This window comes from Lepisma saccharinum, chromosome 1, assembly GCF_977018435.1.
Source record: "Lepisma saccharinum chromosome 1, izLepSacc3.1, whole genome shotgun sequence".
In the NCBI taxonomy this organism is placed as follows: domain Eukaryota; kingdom Metazoa; phylum Arthropoda; class Insecta; order Zygentoma; family Lepismatidae; genus Lepisma; species Lepisma saccharinum.
This window is the reverse complement of record NC_139229.1, coordinates 130,441,238-130,460,473: the sequence shown is the minus strand read 5'-3', so window position 1 is coordinate 130,460,473 and position 19,236 is coordinate 130,441,238. Positions and strand designations below refer to the sequence as shown.

The 19,236-nt window shown below is 35.7% G+C and overlaps 1 protein-coding gene across 1 annotated transcript in view; it reads right to left on the bottom strand.

Annotated features, from left to right (window-relative positions):
- Positions 1–401: 401 nt before the first annotated feature.
- LOC145985652 (fatty acid synthase-like) overlaps positions 402–19,236 on the bottom strand; it is a 77,554-nt gene continuing 58,719 nt past the window's right edge. The window contains exons 28-34 of the mRNA XM_083119724.1: positions 17,598–17,743; positions 11,046–11,293; positions 9,071–9,554; positions 5,642–6,105; positions 3,379–3,642; positions 2,195–2,437; positions 402–647 (exon numbers count right to left, since the gene is read on the bottom strand). Coding sequence (XP_082975850.1) covers positions 525–647; positions 2,195–2,437; positions 3,379–3,642; positions 5,642–6,105; positions 9,071–9,554; positions 11,046–11,293; positions 17,598–17,743 — 1,972 coding nt within the window. The 3' untranslated portion in view covers positions 402–524. The remainder of the gene's footprint in view (positions 648–2,194; positions 2,438–3,378; positions 3,643–5,641; positions 6,106–9,070; positions 9,555–11,045; positions 11,294–17,597; positions 17,744–19,236) is intronic.

Below are 19,236 nucleotides of genomic sequence, written 5' to 3'. Positions count from 1 at the left end.
TAAACTGAATGGGGTCTACAAACCTTTCCATTACACTCAAAATGTATAAAATCAAGTTTGATGGGTTATTGACACATCACTTGACAAAGCCAGAAGTACAATTTTGGTTTCCTTGAAATAATCGTTAATGAACAGTTTCCTTGGTGCATTTTTAATGCATCACACGAAACAGCAACTGATAAAAGTACCATTTGAAGCATATATCTGTATTTTTGATTCATGAGAATGCATCAATAGTAGTTTATGTTTATTGAAATTAAACATATTTGTGTCAATTGGAACATTGTTGGTTCTGATTGTATTTGTTTATTGCAAATTATTTATCATTATGTTGGGACAACAGATAAATAAAATACAGCAACAACCAGTGAACGAGTGATCTTTATTACTGACATGTCCATCTTAGATGACAGTTGAGGTAGAATTTCTTCCTGCCTCTTCAACATCAAATAGACGAATGCACTTTCATATCTGCATCATTCATTCGAGTTCTTGGCTTCGACACCCGAGCGTGGTTCTCTGCTTCAGTCCAGCTTCCTTCCCCACGATGCAAGGTACTCGTTGATGATGTCCGCAACCTTGCTATTCTCCAGGAGTGATTCATGGTTACCTTCCACGACATGTAGAACTGGCTTCTGCTTGCAAACCTGACAACACAAGCGGAAAAAGACTCAGTTTATAATTTGAATGTGACTGTCTGTAACAAGAAGCTTGCTTAAGTGGGTGCCGTAGAAAATGTTCTAGCTGGGGTGTGAGGGGGCTAAAATAAGAAAAAAAAATGTTCTGAAGTGGGATACACTGCATGTACATATTGAATAGGTCGTTGTAGAATATGAATGTTTTGAGAAAAACAGAACGAGAGAAATAACAAAACAGAAAAATATAATGGGAGAGAGGGGCGAGAAATGAGGAAGCTGGGAATAGAAAGGGAGAGTAAATAAAGATGATCGAGGGATATAAATGAAAGAGAAGCAGTGAGACTGAGAGAAAGAAGACGTAAAGAGAGGTAGAGAGGGAGGGAGGGAGGGAGAGAGGGGATAGAAAGCTCAACGGAGAAAGGAAGAAGCTCGAGAGAGAAAGGTATAAAGAAATTAAAGATGCTAGAGGGAGAGTGTAAGAAAGACACATGCAAAAAACTAATTCAGAAAAATAAGAGAAACTTTTAGAGAGAGACGGAATGGGAGAGGAAAGGCAGTAAATGAAAGAATCAATTAGGAAGAGAAGAATACGCAATACAGAAAGCAAGGTGAAAATATTGAACAAAGATATAGGGAAAATAAATGCACAAAGATATGGGAAAAATAAATAGACATATGACAAAGATTTTAAAAATATTTTAGGTGTTTTCTAATTTCAAAAAACGAGAAATTAAAAAAATACAAAGAAAGAAAATTACATAACACTTACGCAAAAAGTTAAATTATTTTAAAGTTTGAAAACATTGTACGAAAGATATATTTGTGTATTGAGGTTTGACACTCTGCAGTTTTAACTAGAATTTTGAACCTACACACGAAGCATTTTTACTTTAGTTCTTTTCATTCATAAACAAGATGATAAGATGTTCTGTATAATGTTCGTACCTGTCCTTAAGTTTTGGCTAATGTATAATTGTTACCTAAACATTTGAGGCAAAATCATGCATATTACATTATATTAACTAGAGTCTGTAATTCTTTGTGTGTAATAAATGTTAAGTTGGTCTATAAAACTTTTTAGCGTGTTTAATTTAATATAAATCTTGTTTTAAAAATTTGAAACTTTCGTAACACATTTTTGATCGTTTTTGTCACATATTCAGCTTTCTCAAGAGACAGAAATGAAACAATATACTTAAGAGAAGTTAGAAAGATTCCTGACTTCTCACTTCCAAGATTAAAGCGCTAGATAATGATATGGGATTGAAGTTAGTTGTAATGATAATGCATTTTCGGATAATAATTCAAGGTCCTTCCAGAAACACTGTCACGCATTTCTTGAAATAATAGTTACAACACAGGGCGCCATCTTGCTTTACTGAATGCAATGCAAGATTAAGGCTTCCAGAAACATGATATATAACTTTGATCGTTCATAGATCAGTTCATGTTCTCCTTTCATAAAAGACGTCTCGAAACAGTGAAACCATGAGAGTAACACTAACACATTAGGTCTACGATCAGAGCACAATGCCTATCCCTATACTACTACCTACCTCGTTTAGTCCGTAATCCTCTTGGTCCATTGAAACCACACTTTCTGTAGGCTTTATCATAACAACGTCACCTTCAAACTTGGAATGTGCTTCGTAGTTCAAAATAGCTTTAACTTTGCCCTGTACTGAGTACACTGTCTTGATGACGTCATCTTTACTAACAGGGAGAGAGCTTCCGATCGCGTTCGTAAACCATTTTGCTCTATCTTCCAAACTGCTTAGAGAGGAGAGGTCCTTCGCAGCCTGAAATGAAAACAAAGATATACTGTGTACTCGTACATTGCATTTAGATGAAAATGTTGGTGTTGATGTATAATTATTTAAGTTGAGAAAGGATTGAAGATGCAATGGGAAATGTTGGAGTTACCGTAACTGACGAAAATGTCCTAAAAATAATTTGGAGCTGTATTGCTTGCAAGAAAAATAATACCAGCGCACATACAGTGTGTCCCAAAATAGTGTTTACGCTTTTTGAATGGTACCGGTAATAATGGGAACACTAATAACAGCAAGTAGTTATATACTGTCATATACCTTAAAGCTTATTGGCAGCAATACTTTGTCTGCAATGCTGTATAACAAATCGACAAATAGCAGATATGGTTTGCACAGGAAGGGAAGCACAGGTAGTGTCAATCGACCAGTGACTATAGCTTTGTGGGGTACGCACCGTTCTTCACTTTCCCAGAGCTAGAAATCTAACGGTGTTAAATTGGAAGATCTCTATGATTATTTGACACTTGTGACATTGCTCAAAAGAAAAATGGCTCAGCTTTGCCACTTTGGGTACACTAATGCCTACCGCCTGCTTGGCTGTGATGGGACTAAACACAACAGAATGCCTACACACACTCACTCACACACTCAATGTAGATATTGCAGCTTTAAATACAAAAATTCCACTCAAGCTACCTTTCATAGTTTCTCTGTTCAAAGAGTGTAAACACTATTTTGGGACACTCTGTAGATGGGACTGAGATCGGAAGGAAAAAGTAAGGAACCACAATTGTGAGAGGATATGAATATATAGATGCTTCGAAACCATAATCAATTGAAATAGAAAATTATAGACACCCACTACCTGATGTAAAAAGAAACTCTTAGAAAATCTACTTTCTGATACAAATTTAATTACTTCTGACAACCTCACGAGGTAATGGAATGGTAATGAGCAAGAAACTCACCTTCTGTTTGTCGCATTTTGTGTGATAGGCTAGGATATTTGCTAATAGGTTTGCTTCAACGGCAACGTCATCGTGTTTGATGGAGCCTTCCAGGAAAAGCTTCTGAAGGATTGTCCTCATGTAGTTCGTCGATGAATCCAATACGAAGATACGCACAGCCTGTCCCATCTTCTGCAACTGCAAGCCCATCTCCAGCCCAATGACGCCTCCGTAAGAGTGACCGGCAATATAGTATGGCCCTCTGGGCTGGACTGAACGAATGTGCTGCAATGAAAATCAGTTACAATTAGAATTGAATTTGGCTGCTAATTGGGTAATGTTGTGGTTTCTATCGACATTATGTGGACATTTTTATCTTTGGTAACTTAGGTCGAATTAAGTCACGGTCGTCATTCACATCCTCTTATTTCTTCTACATGTAATTACTATGCAGAGACTTTGCTTACATGCAACGTAATTAATGGTAGGCCATGGATTACTACGGGATATCAATATTGCAGTTAAAGATTTGCAAATGTACACTTTCTCCACTATCACTAGGAGTACTACATTCAAAGTCGATAATTTTACATCCTTTCAACACAAATTTGAGATGGTAAAACTGATATGTTGCGATTCGAAACCTACCACCGATGACGTTGAATGTACAGAGTGTGAGTCTGCGCAGGCATAGTAAGTATATAATAAGGTGTGGTCCAATCGTGTTGTGTCTATGCATGACATTGTTAAATTATATACTATGTTCGTAAAACCATTGAAAGTAAAAATGCATATTGGATGTAGGTACGAAGAATAACACACATTAAGAATTATTTTTCCGTGCGTGTTGTTAGTAACTTACGCAATCACTATTTCTAACCAGAGGTAGTTAGGAATGTGACATTCCATCTTTATATCGTGAGATATAAACAATAATAATAAATGCAAAGTAATATTTTCAACCATGAACCATAATCGGAAAATAACTTTATATCATTTTATTGGCTTTGATTCTGTGTACTATGAATGGGTCATATTTTTTACTAATGTAATATTACAATACCTTTCAGGAAAGACATAATACAATATTTTAATAATGCAAGTGATTCTAATATAAAAGACTGATAATTAGCATTTCTAAACTTTATTTGTGATATATATTATACCTGACATGTTCAAGAGAATTTTAAATTATTGATGATTAAATTGACAGAGTAAATTAAGGACGAACTTTATGTAAATGTAGTCGCACTACGATGGTGTTTCACTATATTTTATAGCAAAAACGATAACTTTCAAAAAAGCTTACCAACAATAATGACTAGGTACTTACCATGTATTTTTGGAAATAAATATGTTGGAAATTAGGAAAACCAAACATAGGCCTATACCCTGTACCAGCTAACTGTAGACCAGGCGAACGAGAACAAGTCTCTGCGCAAGTAGTGACGCGAGATGGCTTCACCAATGAATAGTGAGAGAAACGGGATTGTGTAATGGGCGACTGGAGTTATCCGTTTTCCCTGCTTCTCTCTGTAAGCGTTGCAAACTTTTGAAAGCGACAGAACGGTACGAGCATGGCAAACGGACCGTATTTTTGTCTCCAGGTCCGAGCGCTTGGTTTAAGAATTCCTTAGGGAAATATTTGGGATAAAGCAGCAAGTGCAAATTTTGATAAGCCGAACATTGAGCGAATGGACTAAGGAGCGTACGTCCATACATGCCATGAAATCTCCGTACATGTACAGACAGGACCGTACGATTGGCAACTCTGCGCTTTCACCACTCGATTTCCCTTCTCCTCCTCTGCCACTATTCGCGGCCCTGCTCCACAGTTAGCTGGGACAGGGTATATAGTTTTATGAAATGCGGACCAAATATATTGAAAACGTGATATTCGCTTTTAGCAGTTGTGTACGGAAACGCATATTCAATCCACATTATGATGAGTGATAATTGTTAGTTGAATGTAGAAATCGTTCTAAATATTTATTGTACAGTCAAGATGTGAAACGAGTGATAAAATAAAACAGGCAAACTTCTAAATTCGAGCTCAATATTTGAAGAAAATATTGAAGATTTCTGACGGACAACGTGGAATTATGCGGGATTGTATTTTCTCCCGCCTCTGTAGTCATCAAATGAACGGTTTCAGCTTTTGCAGCAATCTTTTCACTCTACTGTCATTAGGAACAGGTCACATGCCAATGGAACGTGCTTATCGGTGTTGTAGAATGCTTTACCGGTAAAACTAAAGATTCTTATTGCTGGTAAGCGTACTTACCTTGATCATGAACGTCGCCATGTCTTCCACAGAGGTCGTCGGCGTTTCTTCGCTGAACTGTACACTGTACACGGGACACTTCGTAGACTTAGCGATAGTCTGGAACACACTCGACATGCCGTTGATGCCAGGAACACAAAATATGGGGATCTGCCCTTTCGAAGCTTTGCAGAGGGAGGGAAGTTTCACTAGAGTCTCTGTCGACGTGAACTGTTCGACAATCATTTTGATTCCGTACTGGAACTGCTCCTTGACCAGCTCTTCTCCGCCTTGGGACACCTGGGGTGACTCAGTGTTTGCCAGTTCAGCCAGTTTGGAAAAGGTCAGAGTTTTCATTGCTTCCGGAGTCAAGAAGATTTCGAAGTCTCTTTCCAGTAGCTGCTTCACCTCTACACCCACCAAAGAGTCCATCCCGAGCTCTGGTAATGTAGCCTCCGGACTTACCTTCCTCACGTCCTTGATGCCTGAAGGAGCCATGGAAAAAAATATACGATTAATGATGCTCAGGGGGTGTTCACATACAAATTGATAGTCATGCAAACCATAGACTCTAACGCCCCTGTCAGTCAGGAAGGTTTGTATGAAAGCACACGACGAAAAAGCATAGAATTGAGACACAAATGAAAGAACTTCCAATTTTAAAATTAAATTTGCACATTTTATGCTGCATGAAGATAGATAATGATGCATAAAATTATATTCATTACCGTTAAGATGGACCTAAAGGAAATTCATAAGGATGGAAGAAATTGGATTGATCTTGCCCAGGATAGGGACAGATGGAATACTTATGTTGCTGTAGCCATAAACCTTCCGGTTTAAGAAGGCTAGAGAGTTAGTTAATTAAGTATGCAAAAGCCGATATACTGTAAATATGTCCATTTTCATTTTTACGGCAGTTAGATGGTAGCGAAAATTAACTCTCAGACCGTTATTTCTACATATAGTTCTTCAGTCAGTTCTGCAGTGTTCTACATTAGCAGGACATACACGGGACATACTATTGGATTTTATATATGAGCAAGGACTCAATTATATCTGTAAGGATAAACAAATTTTTTTACGAATTGAAACAGGATTTCTTTATCACAAGGTACATTGTGGTAATAACTGAATGTCTTTTGGTTGACGTTTGTAATACCATTGAGCATTACACTGAAGTTTAATGTTTTATTTTTTTCGTAAATTGAATTAATTCAACTTTCATCACTTGTTTACTGTGTCACGGACAACAGTATTTAGAAGGACAATATATTAGTAAAAGGGTCATTCCATGCCAAATTAACCGGTCTCTGAACTTTGACATCTCAGATGTGCAGTGGTATTACCAGTAAAGTTGACGAAAACTGCCAAATTTAAAATTCTTCCGGCTCGTAGTTTTGCGAGTTACGGACTTTCAAAAAAGCAAAAATGACAAAATTTGACGACATTTTGAAATCTGTAAACAGCAGTAGATAAAAAAAAAACTATTTGACCTAGAGAGCTCAAATTGGTGTCATTCTCTTCTGCTTTTAATGAGCTTTAATTTGAAATGCAACATGACTGTGGTATTTGAATTATGTAATTTTTAAAAAAACTTGAAAATATATATTTTTTGAAAATTTAAAAAAAAAATATATATTTTTTTAAAAAAATATATGTTTTGAAGACATCAAGTGACTATTTGTGTGCAAAATTTCATAATGGGACCGCAATGGGTTCCTATGGAAATGATTTTTTTTGTATTGTAATGTGTGAGAAATTTGCTAAATTTGTTGATTTCCATGTTAAAACCACAACTATATGCTGAGTGGTTGATGTTGAAGTCTTCATATTAGACTATTTTATAATTTTTGGAGGATAAATAACATGAAAATAGCTGAAATTTATTACTTTTAATATCAGGTAAGTAAATTGAAAAATGTACGAGGGGAAGTTATTAAATAACAGAAATTTTATTCTAAACTTCATGAAGATTTATGCACAACCAAAATTTGTGTTTCGGCACTCAAAAGGTGTCGTGACGATTGAGCAGTATGCGCCTGCGCAGTAGCTCGTACAGCATGGCCGTTCCACTACTGACTTGCACCGCAGAAGAGCAAAGAAGTTTTATTCGTTTTTTGTGGTCAGCATATAGTTGTGGTTTTAACATGGAAGTAAACAAATTTTACAAATTTCTCACACATTACAATACAAAAAAAAAAATCCATAGAAACCCATTCCCGTCCCATTATGAAATTTTGCACACAAATAGTCACTTGATGTCTTCAAAACATATATTTTCTTCAAAAAAATTAAAAAATGGTGTTCTAGAGATTTTCAAAAAAACATTTTTAAAGTTTTTAAAAATTACAAAATTCACATACGACAGTCATATTGCATTTCAAATTAAAGCTTATTAACAGCAGAAGAAAATGACACCAATGTGAGCTCTCTATGTCAAATAGTTGTTTTTTTATCTACAGCTGTTCAAAGATTTCAAAATGTCGTCAAATTTTGTCATTTTTTCTTTTTTGAAAGTCAATAACGCAAAAACTAAGAGCAGAAACTTTTTTAAATTTGACAGTTTTTGTCCCCTTGATAGGCACAATGTATAAACAAAAATCTAGAAAAAAACTGAATCCTTAAGGTTCAAAAATAATTACCGGTATTATCGGTTGATTTGGCATGGAATGACCCAAAATCAATTTCGCTCATGATTTTAAAATTGCGTCAAAACTATTACCTTTCACGTCAAAATTCTAACTCGATGTATTAAGCGGATGGAGCTACTTTTATATTCCTGCCTGGCGAAGGTGAATGGAAAGAAAAGAGGTTTGTCAACAACTTTGTGATATGAAACAGAGAACAATAAACATTTTAGTTTTTCGTGTTTAGTAAATGAACTGCTGTACACTTTAATGGAATATTTTGTGTTCCATGTAAAAAGTAGAAGTTGATTGTAGTTACAATGTTGTTATAGTGATTATGATTGAAGTGAATGCTAGGAATATTCTATTTCATCAGTTACAGTTTTAGGTGAGTAAACGAAGTCAAGTTTAATTTAAATTTATTGATATTTATGTTAACTGAAAAGGTTCAGATAAGCTTTGTTGAGTTCTCTTGATTACTGCGACAGGAGCAAAGGTATCATATAGTGACGTAAAGGTACGTCACAAGTATAACGGCTGTATGTTCCGTGCTTGAGTAGCACAAAATGCTCCTCGCTCTCCTAAAATATGGAGAAGGTATAGTCTATATCAACGTAAAATCCTTTATTCGATTATTTCCTCAGATTAACTGAAATACGAGGCTGTGTTAACACAGCACACACATAGTGTAGGAATCATTTTATTTGTTGCAATTTTTGAGTACATTCACAATTTGTTTTGCAATATTTGAGCTCTTATTTGTGACAGACATTCATCTTAATGTCATAACATATCCAATGTTAAGTATTAAATTCCGTACCTAAGGCCGTAGCGACTGCATGAACTGCATCTTCCCCAGTTGCCCCCTTGCTGGCTGATACCTTCTCGGAGACCACCATGCTGCAGACGACAGGATGTTCCTGCCTGAGGAACCTGTCGAGGACCTGGAGGCAGGAAGAGATCCTCTGCGGCAGGGTCCCTCCGATGGCAATCTCCTTGTCCCCCTGCATCTCGGCCACGAGGCCAACGTCCCCCACGGCCCCCCACTGGATGGCCAGCCCCGGGAGTCCCTCCCGCCTCCTCTGCTCGCAGACCCTCTCCATGACGGAGTTGGCCATCCCGTAGTTGCTCTGTCCCGCGTTGCCTCGCCCGCAGCTCACGCTGGAGAAGATCACAAAGTTCTGGAGCTCTGGACACAGTTTCCTGGACAATACGTCAAGGTTCTTTGTTGCTGTTGCTTTTGGAAGGACTGTGGATTTGAACTTCTCTTGAGTCTGGTTTTCCAAAATGGCATCATTTAGAACCTAGGGAGGAACGGAGGCGAAGTGAGAGAAGGATCTAAAAGAGTAAATAAAAATAAAATACAAGTACTCCTGGACAACACTGTAGAGTAATATTGGAATTAGTTTAACGGACTTTGTTAAAGTGAAGCCGCAGACTCTACTTTTCGTGATATTTCTCAGACTTACGATTCATTTATGTGCCCAGGGTAATGATTTCAAGATTTATTTTAAAAGCGGGCATGAACTTGAAATTATATACCTTACTTCACTTGGAAAGTTAAGGGTGTTTGTATATAACTTGCGGGAAACTTTTCCGTGTGGTGCTGCCAAACATTGCATGACTGTCATTTGCTTAACAAAACTACACCAATTTCAAAATTTGGAATGTTGAAATACATTACAGCATGGAGTTGCGGTTACGGAATTTTATACAAATAGTGTGATTGTGCGGTTGTCACCTGATTTATTCTTTGTGATTACTTCCTGTGTGGAACACATGAAAAGTGAAGTGTTTGCAAGTAGCCCACAGACTATTGAGGAGCTCAAAAACATCATCAATATGGAAATCTGTATCATTCCTATTGATAAGTTGATGGGTGCCATGGTTGATCTCCTTCTGAGACCGAGCCTCCAGATGGCGTCGTCCCCTGGTAATCAAGAGTTCCAGTGTTCGATACCCGGTGGAGACAATATTGCAGAGTGGTACGGATAGCACTTTAAACTGCAGGTTCAGTTCCGATTAGACTATTTGTATATAAAGTGGATATAAAACAACAAATCATGCAAACACCCTCTTTTTCATACTGTTTGAGTGAGAGATGTCAAGGTGTTCGGTCACCTACCAGACAATATTGAAAACATGAGGGTGATTGTTTCATAAATGACAATGTATAATGTTACTATACTGTGCTTATAATGTTTATTTAATTAAAACAATGATCTTTTTTATCGCCAATTTTGTCCGTATGATATTGTTACTTTTGGCACTGTATCAATACCTTATAAGTACAAAGTCATCATCTAATTAAAGACTTACTTTGACATTGGGCAAGCCTAAACAACTTATCATGGTTTAATCAATTTTCCATTTTACTCTAAGCCCTAACTTTTCTTTATAACCTTAAAATATTATTACAAGGTTCAGTTAGCAAAATAAGTTTTTGCTTCCTTTTCTTACAACCATTGCAGGTTGTTATGACATCAGTTACCCTCTTTCATTAGTGACTATAAGTGTCCATTTTAAACACTTGTACATAAATTGTGTACATATGCATTTACACATATTATTGCCTTTGTGCTTTTTCTAATACTGACTGCTCTCTATACTTTTCAGTGACAACAGTTATGGCTTCAAGTTTAACCTCAGTTGTTCATCTGATTCAATCATTGTCTGTCATTACTCCTTTGCGCCCAGTGGTGGTCTTCAATGCCTTTTTAAGTATACAAGGATTAAGTCTACTTCTGCTCCATTAAATCACCGCTTACAAGTATGATCAACTTCAGCTGTCTTACCACTGCCAAGTTGAATATGGAGCCAACAGGTCCCAGGCGATTACTGTCGTTAATCAGACTGTCTGCACCTTCCATTGTTGTAATGTCGTGTGTTGAAATAGTGACGTCAACACCAGCCTCTCGCATTCGACGTACGGACAAGGCTTGGTAGCCGTTTCTAATCCCGGTTCTGGATGTGAGAACGAGTTTCTTGGCGCCTCTGGTCATTAGCCAATCTGCAAGCTCCAATCCAAATCCTCCAAGACCACCTGAAAATAGTCTCATGATGTTTGGTCACATAACTTCATCTTAAGTAATATTCTTTAAAGCCAGTAAAAATATTTCACGATCTTGTACAATCCCAGTGGAAGCTGCAAACTGGACCTTTTGGCCATATTATTTCTAAAAGGCGCTAAGATACCCTTAATTCCGAAAAATTGCAATCTGTTTAGAATTCTTCATACAGTATTCAAGGGAATTTTTGTGTGTTTTGCTTTCTTTGTTGTTTAGATATGTGTTAGAAGAGAGCCTTATGATGCAACCAAACCATAAACTATCACAAATATTCAAATAACGACGAAAAACGACCTCAAGAAGAATCATCTAACTGCTCTAGAAGGAGTTCCAAACAGATGTAATTTTTCATAATTTAGCGGATTTTCGAAAACTACTTTCTTAGCAGAGGCCAATGGCGCAGTGCAGCACTATACAGTAATGTACAGAGCGAGATAAAATTTGAACAACACTTTATAAAATCTAAGTGGATTGTGTACAGAGCATGAATGAGCATGAAAACATGTCAAATCATATTTGTAACTGACGTGTTACCACTTTTCGTATTCGATTTTATGGAAACCGAACAGAAGTAGTAGAAGAAATAAACCAACAACAAGGTACAGATAATTAAGATGAAATAAGAGACAGAAGAAGGAAGGTGAAAATATAGAGAAAGAACGAAGAACAGAAATAGGGAAGAAATACATTAATAACAAGAAATCTTTGCAGATTAGGAGCGCCTATGGTACTATATGATTATTATACCATCATCAGGCTGTGACTGTTTTCAAATTGTAAAATGTATAATCACTTCTTGTGTAAAAGAAAAAGAAAGAAATGTTATAGCATACTGTTTTGTTGCGTAGAAACCAGTTGTTGAAAAACAATTGAAGGAGATAACAAGAACGTTTTGCATATAGTTCGAATCATAGTAATTGGTGCATAATTTAATGTATTTATTCAGTGAAAATAATAGGTATACTCATCAGAGAACAGTGTTGTGATTTTGAACTATATTCATTATTGTTATTTCATAATTTGCTGTGAAGTAGAACAATGATTTACTGACTATAATGTAAAATGCTCAAACCTCTACGACACTAGCAAAAAGTGGCGACCGTGTGACAGGACTCTGAAGTTAAGTAGTTCTTCGGATAAATGATGTGAAATATAATCTCCTTAGGTCTGGGATTGAAGCGAATTCTAACTGCATTTGATTGATATTCAAGTATTTAAGTGTGTGTAAGTTTATTTTCGTTAATGAAAAATGTCTTCCAGAGATTCATCTAAATCTCGTAGCAGAAAGAAAACTGCTATGCAATACGAGGGCACATATCTAGCAACGTTTACAAACGTTCAAGGTCAAGAAGTTAATTGTGATGATAAGACTGATACAAGTACTCGCAAGGTGGAATGTTGTGGTGATACGAAAGCTGACATCAGATTTGTTCAGTGCTATAAATGTCTTTCATGGTTTCACTTTTCTTGTCTTAAGTTGTCAGTTGTTCATTGGTCTATTTATTCTACTACGGTAGAGAATTACTTTTGTAAATCTTGTGAACCTAGTTATAATCCATATGAATTGTCAGCTTACAAAGAGAGTATTAGTCCTAATTTTAACGATCTGCTAGAAACAATCAAGAGCATTCAGTTTGTTGTAGTTAATTCTAGTAAAGAATTAAAATCTCAGCTTGAGGATTCAAACAAAGAATTAAAATCTCAGCTTGAAGCTTCCAATAGAGAATTGAAATCTTCCAGCGAGGAATTAAAATCTCAGCTTGAAGCTTCCAACGAAGAGTTGAAATCCAAAATTGAAGCTTCCAATGTTGAATTACAGTCTAAAATTGAATCTATGAATTTTGATTTTAAGCAGGTCAATAACCGTATAGACGTGTTGGCTTCTGATGTAGCAATAAGAATCGAATCTTTAGCAGAAACGTGTGTAAGTTCAAATGCAGAATTAAACCAGAAGTTGCAAGAAAGCATGCGAAATTATGACTGTAAAATATCAGACATTCTTAGTATACAAGATCTTCGTGAGAAACAAATAAATGAAATTGAAGGTTCTTTGCAAGGTGCAAAAGACGATATAGGTAAACTCAAATGTGGATTTGATGATTGTTGTTCGCAAGTTGAAACATTCGATTCCTAGGTTTCACAGTGTTTCGAAATTGTTAATCAGTACGATAATAATTTGAAACAGCTTGCATTGCGTGTAGATGTCATTGAGAATAATATGCAGAAACCAGTTAATGTAAATTATGGTGGCGCTGATTGTACTGTTACAGGTACTTCTCATAACAAATATTCTAATACGAACACTCAAGTTCATGGTATTGATAATGTTGCAAATCGCCAATCGAGAAGATTAAATGTAAGGCATCATTCTGGAACTGGTCATAATCATGATTCTGGTTTGAGTGATTCAGATGGAAGTTCTATTAACTCTACGGATACTACTAAAGTAAAGACGTTTTATGTAAGGGAACCACATCTTAAGCATGTAAGTTGGAAGCAAAATCGCAAACAATCTAGTTTACATAATGCTACAAAGACGCAAGAAAATCCTAATTGCTCTTGTATGAATAGATCTAGCTGTATTTTAAACAAGCACAGAGTAGAAACTGAGAATAACATTGATGTTTCCTCGAATAACGCATTTCCTGAAACAACATCAAATATGTTAGGTAGGCCAGAGGACTTCCGCAGTAATGGAGGATATTGTAATTTGAATTACACAAACTATCCTTGCACTTGGTGTTCCGGTTCTACTAATTATACTCAAATTCATCCAGACAGGTCTGATAACACATCTTCAATAATGAATAATACACAGAGAGCATTTAATTCTCATAATGATAACGATGAGTCTAGAAGGAAAAGGTTTAATCGTTCTTACCCTTGCACATATTTTGCTGGTAATCAACAGTCACCAAACATTCATGATAGTGCATTTGTGAATGGAATAGAAAATTGTAATGATGCACATAATTTTCAAGAAGATTGTAATACAAGACCGAACTCTGATTCTTTGCCCTTGTACATGAGGAAAGATAGACATTTGAAGTTAAATGAATTGTCTTTATTACCAAAGTTCTCAGGTCGAGTTGAAAAGCAATCTGCAAGAGAATACTTGGAACAATTAAACTCAACATTAGATCTGATAGGAGTGCCTGGTGATAAACGATTGCAGAGCATTCAGAATTGTTTTACAAATCGAGCAGCTTATTGGTTTAGAACACACAAAAGATATTTCTGTTCTTACACTGATTTCGAAAGTAAGTTTATTCAACAGTTTGCTTCGCCTGAAATGTTACAGTCACAGTTAGCTGTTTTAAGGAATCAAAAATACGACCAAAATGCACATGGTAGTTTAGAAACCTTTGCACTAAAAACACATTCCACATATTGTAATTTAGTGAACAATCCGAATGATGTTGATGTTATACAATTGATAATGAGCCAGTTGCCTGATAATGTTGCTAACAATATCGCGTGTCATAGTGTTCAGACGATGGATCAGCTTACAAATATGCTTTGTAAATTAGATGTTATTAGAACTAGTAGGAAAGGACTTATGCATTTACCTGAAGATTTAGATTGCGACAAGTCTAACAAAGGTCTTAGGAAGAATGAACATCAAAGATTAAATGTACGACAAGTAAATATTCGACAAGCAAGAAGTACTAGTTCTTCTTCTACTCAAACTCTGCCTTCTGATAATTTGGGTGCCTCTGTTGGAAATAGTTCAGACAATGTAAACCAATCTATGAGTTCAAGATATAATGAAAGTAATGCTACTAATTTTGGAAATTTCCGACGGAATAGAAATCAGATGTTTCCTAGGAATTTTTACAATACTGGCAGGTTTTACCGTAATAATAATAGAAATATCTCGAATGAGAATTCTAGACAAGATAATGGTCTTAATTTTAGGCAGCCTAACTACAGATTTTCTAGGAATGGTTACTATAATAGTAACAGATCTTTGTTTCCCTCTGTTTACGAAAACTGTCCACCACAAAATCGAGATGTGCCAGTGGTGAGTGATACAATGAGGAATCAGCCCAGCAATATGCAAAGTAATATAATGGCGAGTACATCTAATACTGGTGTAAATCCTAATTTGACTCAAAATACAACTTCTGGTGTTCAGTCTTTACAATTTAATGATGCTAGGCAACAGCAGTTGGAAAGGCAGTCTACTTTAAATTAAAGTGGCAGTCGGAAGAGCCTCTTTCCCTCTGCACTACCTACAAGAGGCACAAGGAAGAGTCAAATGATTTATTTAATGTTTGTGATGCTATGCAATTTTCGAATGAAAATGCATTAAGTAACTTGCAAATTAATTTTTTGTTAGAATGGTTTGAGGAAGAACCTGACTGGGTTATTAACGATGAAGATATCCCTGTACCTTTAACAGAAGTTCCAATTGTACATGGAATTATATGTCAATTGCCTATCATTTGTATAATAGATTGTGGTAGCCAAGCAAATGTTATGAATTATGAGGTTTGGTGTAAGATATCATCATGTATTGGTAATCTTACGTTGGACAAGGTGGATGACATTAGATTATGTGGATTTGCTGGAAATAAAAAGTGCAAAATTGTCGGTTGTAAGACGATAAATATTCAGATTGACAGCGAATACTTTCCAATGGAATTTTTCATTTTAAAAGAACTTAATGCAGACATTATTTTAGGTATTCCTTTCTTACGAAAGTACAAAGCAATTGTGGATTTTAGGAATCAGAATATAAGTTTAATAACTTCATCAGGAAAGCAAGTTTGTACAACATTAGATAATAAGGATTCTAGTATGATAAATGTTGAATCTGACAAGCTTGTATCTGGTGTGAAGCATGATACTGACATAACGGAAAATGAATTTCAGTCTTGTGGAATGTTAAACTTTATATGTATGTTAGATGTTGAAGCGAATTGTATGCCTTCTCAGAAGAATATTTAAGTAGAGTATTTGAAGATGAAGATGATCATGAATTTAGTTTGGACGAGGAGGACAATAGTGAAATAGAAGATGCAAAATGTGTCAATGACGAATCTGGTAAAAGTGATAGCTCAGCATTATATGAAAATAGTTCAGCATTACAAGGAGATAGTTCGGACTTATATGAAGATAGTTCAGTATTACATGATGATTCCTCTCTTGTGGAGGGCATGTCTGAACTTTAGTCAATTGCATATGACACTGATGATGAGACCCAACAACTGGATTTCGATGATTATAATGAAAAATATAGACAATAATAATAATAAATAAGTGGAGGTTAAAAGGATTTTCATCTTCTACTTGAGACCATTTATGAGCTAGACAAGTTAAGATGAATATGAGGAAGATGAAGATAAAGATAAAGGTGATTTACAAAAACGTGATTAATTTTCACTCTTATGTAATGAGTGACATACTATATTCAAAGATATAGAGAAATGATATATTGGTTTAAAAGAGAAACATGGAGTGCTGAGTGTAAATGAATACATAAATTTATGGACTTGTGGCTTGGTCCATATTTAGTTAAAGAAGCCAATGGTAACTGTTGTGAACTGTTATCCTTGGATGGAAAGAGAACTGTACAAACACACAATGTATCCAATTTAAAGAAATTCAATTGCAGTCAGGAAAGAAAGGACGAATTATGTAAACTTAAGTAATTTCAAAAGATTTCAACAGCCATTTATTAAGAAATGTTAATATGTTTTAAATAATTATGATATGTTTTCAATATTTTCTGTGTTAATTAATGACGATATGTATGTCAGGAGAAAGTCTGTTTTCTTTGTAGTTTTTCATGTTATCTAAAAATTTTAAAACCAATGTTCTAAAATTTTTCTCCGAAGGAGGGAGAATGTTGTGACTGTTTTCAAATTGTAAAATGTATAATCACTTCTTGTGTAAAAGAAAAAGAAAGAAATGTTATAGCATACTGTTTTGTTGCGTAGAAACCAGTTGTTGAAAAACAATTGAAGGAGATAACAAGAACGTTTTGCATATAGTTCGAATCATAGTAATTGGTGCATAATTTAATGTATTTATTCAGTGAAAATAATAGGTATACTCATCAGAGAACAGTGTTGTGATTTTGAACTATATTCATTATTGTTATTTCATAATTTGCTGTGAAGTAGAACAATGATTTACTGACTATAATGTAAAATGCTCAAACCTCTACGACACTAGCAAGGCATGGCTCAATTCATCTTTACAACCACCATAAAATATTCTTTACACATCGAAATTTAAAATACCGGACAAGTCCCTGTTGATCCCACTTGCCTGTAATGATGTGAGAGTGGTTTGGGTCGCAGAAGAATTTTGGCACTGCCTCCACAGTCTTCGGTGCAACAGGACAGACCCTGGCAGGTTCTTCATCCCTCATCTTCAGCATCACCTTGCCTATGTGTTTCCCAGAGGCCATGAACCTGCGAAGCAATTGTTCGTTGAAAGTTATAAGCATTACATTCTATTGTACATGGTTTTAGCACAGTTGTCTGTGGTTTTCAGGGCTGCCCACAGGGGGGGGGGGGGGGTTCATGGGTTCATGACGTGCCTGTTTCATAGGATTTTTTTGGGGGACAAAATTTAATACCAATTCTATATATTTTCACACAAAAAAGGGGGGGATCGTATCGTTTGATTGACTTGTTATTGATTTTTAGTTTTGATTATTATGTACAATTTTTCTACCTACGCTAGGGTTGAAATGAAACAAGCAAGTTACAAGTGACCAGAGTCGAATTTTAAAGAGAATCTGAAGAATGATAGATTTTATCAGAGGCGGCTAGGTGGGCACTAGCTCAACATGCCAGAGTTTAAGTGGTAATTTCTGACAAACAAGAAACCTTATTGAATAAGTATTGGGATAGTAATACGTGTATCCGCTCCTTCTTAACAATGTTAGCTCGAAGACAATCTGTATTCCATTTTTTTATATTGGCAACTTGGTCAACCGGAGGTTATTATAAGGAACTATTTCGTAGATGTTCATGTAACCGTTATAAAATTACAAATAAAATATATTCACAAGCTTAGATATACTAACAAAGAAGAAATAAATTCAGAGTTAAATTTCAAATGCATGTGTATAGAGTAATTCTAGAAGTACAGAGCTATATCAGAGTATTGGATTTCTTTTTGCAGGATAACGTTTACAATATTGACGCGACAGAATAATTAAGAACTGTTGCTCCAAGGGAAACAAAGGGCGTAGTGTATTGGTTAGAGTTCTTGAAAGCATTGGTTGCGGTCTCAGGTTCGATCCTCTATACTAGGTGATTTTCTCATCCTTTTCTTAACTCCTTTTCTATTAAACAAGAGCATGGTAACATTATTTGTAATAGCAGTGTATAGTGGCTACATTGTTCTGCATATGGAATTTATAAAAATAATAAACAAATAAATGAATTGACACGTTCAAAGGGATATTTTCATGTATAAGATCGTGAATTATGATACTCTAACGATAATTGTGCACTGCTTCAAAGACATTGAAAAATATTAATGAAATAACTATATATATTTGTGCAATTCAGGACATACTAATTTTACCCCTTTTCCCACTCGAGTTCAATGCAAGGATACATCCGCAAATATCGAATGAAAAGTTCTCATCATGTGCAATTCTCCATTAAATGTTTTCGCCGAGTCGTACTACCTTCGTTTTCTTTGTTACAAACAAATATTGTTTGCACATAACATGTAGGAGGATAGTTTCATCTACATTTCACATTGGTCAGCTCCTTCTACTTACTTTCAGGAGCGAAAGCTTGTAGGGTAGTGTTTAGCGTTCAGGACTGTCAATCTGATGGTCGTAGGTTCAAACCCTTCCGGTGGCAGAAAATTTTCGTGAGTTTTAGACCTATCCCATTGTGTTCATTGTCCACGCCGTGTGAAACGGAATAAATCAGTTTGGAAT